General features: G+C 58.1%; 1 protein-coding gene and 1 long non-coding RNA gene across 2 annotated transcripts in view; one reads left to right on the top strand and one right to left on the bottom strand.

Moving 5' to 3' along the window:
• Positions 1-5,841, top strand: part of PPP2R1A (protein phosphatase 2 scaffold subunit Aalpha) — a 17,010-nt gene that overhangs the window by 3,619 nt on the left and 7,550 nt on the right. Inside the window, exons 2-7 of the mRNA XM_004715662.3 lie at positions 667-757; positions 3,288-3,388; positions 4,287-4,519; positions 4,809-4,956; positions 5,036-5,191; positions 5,770-5,841. Coding sequence (XP_004715719.2) covers positions 667-757; positions 3,288-3,388; positions 4,287-4,519; positions 4,809-4,956; positions 5,036-5,191; positions 5,770-5,841 — 801 coding nt within the window. The remainder of the gene's footprint in view (positions 1-666; positions 758-3,287; positions 3,389-4,286; positions 4,520-4,808; positions 4,957-5,035; positions 5,192-5,769) is intronic.
• Positions 1,567-2,968, bottom strand: LOC123521972. Its single transcript, XR_006680303.1, has 3 exons — positions 2,874-2,968; positions 2,258-2,374; positions 1,567-2,013 (listed from the first exon to the last, which is right to left on the bottom strand). It is a non-coding gene; the product is annotated as an uncharacterized LOC123521972 (long non-coding RNA).

Raw genomic sequence — 5,841 nt, 5'->3', positions numbered from 1 at the left:
AGAGTCAGCAACGTTGTAGCTTTGACTCCTCTTCCACAGCCAGGAGACGCTCTCTGACTGTAAAGTGCCAGGTGATTATTTGAGTCTGCCCAGAAAATCCGGGACAACCACCTCCCCCAGTTCACATCTGCAGAGCTCTTTTAGTCTTTTAGAGCTTTTGAGGCTTAGGAAGGGGACTCCTCGGGGCCAGGGCCGCCCAGGTGAGCACCTCCCTGTAGCCCAGCCAAGAGGAAGACGGAGCCAGCTTGGAGGTGACAGCAAGGGAAGAAGCAGGTCAACCTCCCATCATTGTGTTGCGGCGTCTCCAAACCCTCAGGAAGGCTAGCACAAGGGTGAGCAGTGTGCCGCCCGAGGGCAACCACCCCGCTGCCCTTCCTCCAGTGTGGTGTGACAGGTGCATCGCCGCACCCGGGTAGCTAGGGGGTACGTGGCTGTGTTTGTGCAGCTACCAGATTTGAGTTTGGCAGTATGTGGTCTTACACTTTTGCTCGCTGTTGGTGGCAAAGATTTATGTGCTTCTTCCGGGACAGGTTTCTTCCTCACTCAGGCTCCCGTTCCCACAGGTTTACTGTATCGGCACCTCCATCGTACCTAGCAAAGCCTCCAGGGCTGCTGGAACTCCCACGGCCTGCACGCTAACATTCTCCCCTCTTCTCCTTGTTTTAGCTTCGCCTCAACAGCATCAAGAAGCTGTCCACCATCGCCTTGGCCCTTGGCGTCGAGAGGACCCGCAGTGAGCTCCTGCCCTTCCTGACAGGTATGGAGATGGGATTAAACTTGGAGTCTTTCAGGATGAGAGACAGAGGTGAGGGAGGGTGGGTAGTAGGGGTTGATTTTGCGGCACTTTCCTCACTTGTGGCAAACGGAGCAGCCCTGTAACACGTGGTGGGCCCTTGTGAAGGGTCAGCGGTGTGGCCAGTTGCCCTCCTGCTGATGCTGACTCACAGCAGCCCACGTGCCCAGTGTAGAACTAACTGCCCTGCTGGGCTTTCCAGGCTGTGGCTGAACCTATCTCCGAAGCCCCTATGGGTAGATTTGAACCGCCAACCTCGTGGCTAGTAGTCAAGAGTTTAACCATCAGTGTCACCTAGTGTTACTTTATTGCATTAAGGAATCTGGTGTTGTATTAAATTAAGTTAAATTGTGAGGGGGTAGGGGGTGCCAGCCCTCACCGCTACTACTGCTACTACCCACGGGTTCAGTAATGCACAATTGTATGCTTGAGATATATAAGTATTATATTAAAGTCATCGAGAGCATGAGAGATATTACAATAATGCAGTCAGACACATTACATGGTAGCATGGCTCACCTCAGCCCAGCTTGGTGGGCCACGTGGCGAGAGGGGGAAGGGAAGGAGGACAAGGGAACAAGGGAGAGGGGTCAGAGAGTCTCTCTTGCTGACCTACACCTATATACCTTTTGGGGGCATGCCAGCCCACTAATTACAGGTAGAGACATATGTCACAGGGAGGGGCTGCACTATAGGTTACACAGCAATGAGAAGGGGTGGTCTAGGGGGTGGTCTCTGGGTCTCCATAGGAACCATTATCAGTAGGGTGAAAAGTCTGCCTACAGGAGCCTGTCCATTGCCCCCAGAGGTGTCGTGGCCTGTAGTCCAGGAATGGCGGGGCACCCAGAGTAGCGGGGGCTGCAGAGAGAGACTTCTCTGAGCTGTGGGGTCCCAGGTGATGCTTTGCTCTGGACCACGAATGTTCAGATGAGCAAGGGAGACACGCAGTATCAGAAAAGATGACTCGGGACACCCCCTGAGCTCGCCCTGAGAACATTTCAGAGGGGGTTTTATCCCCCACTGAGGAGGATGTTCAAGTGCACCCATAGGTGCCCTGGAAGAAAGGCCTGGCCTGGCCTCCTTCCAGAAGGCCCCAGGAGGTCTGCTGTGTCCACATGGAGTCACCAGGAGTGGGAGCAAGTGGCAGTAGAGTGCTTGTCTTTGTTGCTGTCGGCTTTCCCGCAGGGTTCGAGAGCAGGGCCAGGGCCTTCAGCCCTACTCTGTGAGGGGAGAGGAAGTCTGGGGTGAGTCTGCTGCATGTCCCCGCAGGGAGGCTGTAAGGTAGCTTGCTGCTGAAAGACTCGGTGGTGTATACAGTGATGCATGCTTGGCTACTTTCTTACTGGAAGGTTGGTGGTTCGAATCCATCCAGAGGCTCCTAAGAGGAAAGGGTTGCCACCTGCTCTCTCCACATCAGTCATTGGAAACTTGGAGCACAGTGGGGTCTCCAGGAGTGGGACTCACCTCGGCGGGAACTGGACAGAGGCCCGGGGTCTTGTCCGGCCTCAGGAGCCATGGTTTGCGGTCTGCCTGGGGTCCTGGCTGTGAGACCTCTGCCCATTCCGCAGAGAGGACGGTTCCCTGTTGAAGAGACCAGTAGTTCACCGCTCATGGAAAGCGGGCTTTTGGTGGTTGGTCGTGTACATGTGTGCTAACCCGTAGCTCAATGCAGGCAGGTCAGCATGACGCTGCAGACCACCGTTAGACCACCACAGGAAAGCTATGGGTTCCCAGCCCATAGCCGCTCACGGAGGCTCTGTTAGGTGTGCGATTCCACCTCAGAGAAACCCTGCATGGGTTTCTGCGTCTGTACAGGAGCAGGCAGTCGAGGGTTGATTGGTGGATTAGAACTGCCGACATTGTGGTTAGTGGCCCAGTTACTAACTCACAGCACCACCTGGGCTCCTCATTGTGTAGTAAAAACCTCCGAAACCACACGCCCTGCCCTCCAGTCGATCTGGCTCGCAGCGACCTTGTAGGACAGAGTAGAACTGCCCCCGTGGGTTTCTGAGACTCTGTTGACGGGGGCAGAAATCCCGTCTTTGTCTCGCAGAATGGCTGGTCGTTTTGAATTGCCCACCTTGTGTTGAACAGCTCAGCGCGTCACCACTCCGGCACCAGGGATCCTAGTGTGCAGTTGCAGTAGGACGGGGTTGGGAATTTCTCGAGAGTGACCAAACTGCGACATAGAGACAGACAACAACGTGAGCACACGCTACCGGGAAAGTGGTGCCGGTCGACTGGCTCACACACACGCCTTCCGTTTGTGAAAGGCCTAGTCAGACAGAGGCGCGCAGTCGCACGAGGGCTGTTTCTGGGTGTGCTGCTCGCTGCCTGGAGCGGGAGGCCTGATCCCACCCACACGGTCTCTGTCTGCTGGGAGCTCGTAGCCCCGCAAGGGGAGACTGGGCCCGCGGGCTGCGGCGGCAGAGGGGAGGCCGTGGGCTGGGCTTGCAGTGGCCGGCCTGTCACCGAGTCTGTCTTGCTTCCGCAGACACCATCTACGATGAGGATGAGGTCCTCTTGGCCCTGGCGGAGCAGCTGGGAACCTTCACCACGCTGGTGGGAGGCCCAGAGTTCGTGCACTGCCTGCTGGTGAGTCCACAGGGTGGCGGGGTCAGCCAGCTGGGCTGGGGGTGGGGGTGGGGGTGTTGCGCAGAGTCGAGGAGAGGCCTTCTCAGACCAGATGGCCGGGAACATCCTGCTCCGGCTCCATGCTGTGGGGCAGTGCCCATCAGTGTGTCGAGGGGAGTAGAACTGAGCTGCCCGGGCCCCCTGGCTGCTCTTTCCAGGGGCCGACCACCAGGCCTGCCTCCTGAGGTGACTCACACCTCTAACCGTGTGCCTCAGGGACTCTATTGAGTCAGCAGCAGTGGCCGTGGCAACACCAGGAACACCGAGGCATCCTGACCAGTGGGCATCTGCTCAGGGTGGGCACGGGATGCTCCCTGGCCCCTCTCTGCACCTTCCCTTGGCTCTCAGATGGAAGCACTCAAAGCCACCCTTAGCCCAGGGACTGGCCAAGGTTCTGACGCACAGGTCAGCTAGCAGATAGCTCTGAGGGAAGGTGAGAAGTGGGGCCGGCCAGCCGGTAGGCCTCTGTTTCCCCTCATTTAAGATAGGACAGTGACCAGCCCTGCTTCAGAGGGCTCAGTGCGTTAGAGCCGGTGCCCCTGGAGTGTGACACACTAGCCTGACTAGAGGGCGTTGGAGTCAGTGCTGTCATTGTGGGCCTTCCCCGGGTGACTGCTAGCAGAGAGGATAGCGGTTCTGATGCCCCCTGAAGTGCCTCAGAAGAAAGGCCTGGCGATCCCTTTCTGAAAGGGCACAGCCTCGCACACACAGTGGTGCACAGGGGCTTCCCGTGAGCCCGTGTGGATTGGATGTTCCTGTCCTGCTGGAGAAACTTGAGAGAGGCGTGGTTCCCCTCTCTGAAGAGGCTGGGGATGGTGAGGTTGCCGTTGGGTGATGACCCACCTGCCTTGTGCCACAGCCGCCCCTGGAGTCGCTGGCCACGGTGGAGGAGACGGTGGTACGGGACAAGGCGGTGGAGTCCCTGCGGGCCATCTCGCACGAGCACTCTCCTGCAGACCTGGAAGCCCATTTCGTGCCACTGGTGAAGCGGCTGGCAGGCGGTGACTGGTTCACCTCCCGCACCTCGGCCTGCGGCCTCTTTTCTGTCTGCTACCCCCGGGTGTCCAGTGCAGTCAAGGCAGAGCTCCGACAGTAAGTACCCACACAGGAGCCCCCTCTGGGCTCCAGACACCCCACCCCCCACCCCCCACCCCGGAGACTGAGGTCTAGAGGCTGGTGTGCCTGAACCCCGGTGCCTCCTCTCCCAACTGCTCAACTGCGCACATGGGAAACGGGACCACAGTAGCTGCTCTGAGCGGTGGGCACGCTGATCTTGGCTCATGGCGCCTGCGTGGCTGTGGGAGATCTGTTCTCTGTGCCTCAGGGTTAGGGCCTGACGGGCCCTGGGGAGTCCCACTCCTGAGCCCTAGCTTGCCCCCAGGTACTTCCGGAACCTGTGCTCAGACGACACCCCCATGGTGCGGCGGGCCGCAGCCTCCAAGCTGGGAGAGTTTGCCAAGGTGTTGGAGCTGGACAACGTCAAGAGCGAGATCATTCCCATGTTCTCCAACCTGGCTTCTGATGAGCAGGTGGGCTGTCCCCCCAACCCCCAATCCACCCCCTCCTCAGAAGGGGAGGTGGAGCCTAACTGCGCCAACCTCTGCCTAGGACTCTGTGCGGCTGCTGGCGGTGGAGGCCTGTGTGAACATCGCCCAGCTCCTGCCCCAGGAGGACCTGGAGGCGCTGGTGATGCCCACCCTGCGCCAGGCTGCTGAGGACAAGTCCTGGCGAGTCCGGTACATGGTGGCCGACAAGTTCACAGAGGTAGGTGAGGGACACAACCTGCTCCCACAGGTGGGGAAACAGACCCTCAGAGGGGGGCGGGCACGCCCAATCCTATGACTCCGCAAGGTCTGGGCTTCAAACTCACCAGCCCTGCATGGGAGGGGAGGTCCTGCTCTTGTAAAGACCACAGCCTGGGAGACCGGAACAAGCAGTTCTACCCTGTGCCACCAGGTTCCTATGAGTCCCTGTCGTCTCAGTGGGGTGGCACTTGGTTTAAATTCTTTTTAAAAAAAAATCTTAAAGTCTAGTCATCATTTTGGGGGTGGGAAACCTGACATAGAAATGCACAGACAGTGGTATATGAACGAATGACCTGATACCACGCTGTACGAGGGGCCTTTTGAGGTGTGTGGGGAAGTAGAGTTGAAAAATGCAGTTGGAAAAAAGAAAGAAAAATGCAGTTGAAGGGTAATGGAGTTTTCCCACCAGCTCTCTGAAGCCCCCCCGCATGCAGTGCACGTTACTGTTTGTTAGCTGTAGGCAGACTACCTTACCTGTCCTTACGTCGGGTTTCTGCACCTGCCAAACGCCTTTCCCGCCCCTCTTCCTGTCTGCAGCTCCAAAAAGCAGTGGGGCCTGAGATCACCAAGACAGATCTGGTCCCCGCCTTCCAGAACCTGATGAAGGAC

The sequence above is a fragment of the Echinops telfairi genome, unplaced genomic scaffold (assembly GCF_000313985.2).
Source record: "Echinops telfairi isolate 266 unplaced genomic scaffold, ASM31398v2 ScPeMD7_655;HRSCAF=1070, whole genome shotgun sequence".
In the NCBI taxonomy this organism is placed as follows: domain Eukaryota; kingdom Metazoa; phylum Chordata; class Mammalia; order Afrosoricida; family Tenrecidae; genus Echinops; species Echinops telfairi.
This window is presented reverse-complemented; position numbering and strand designations above follow the sequence as displayed.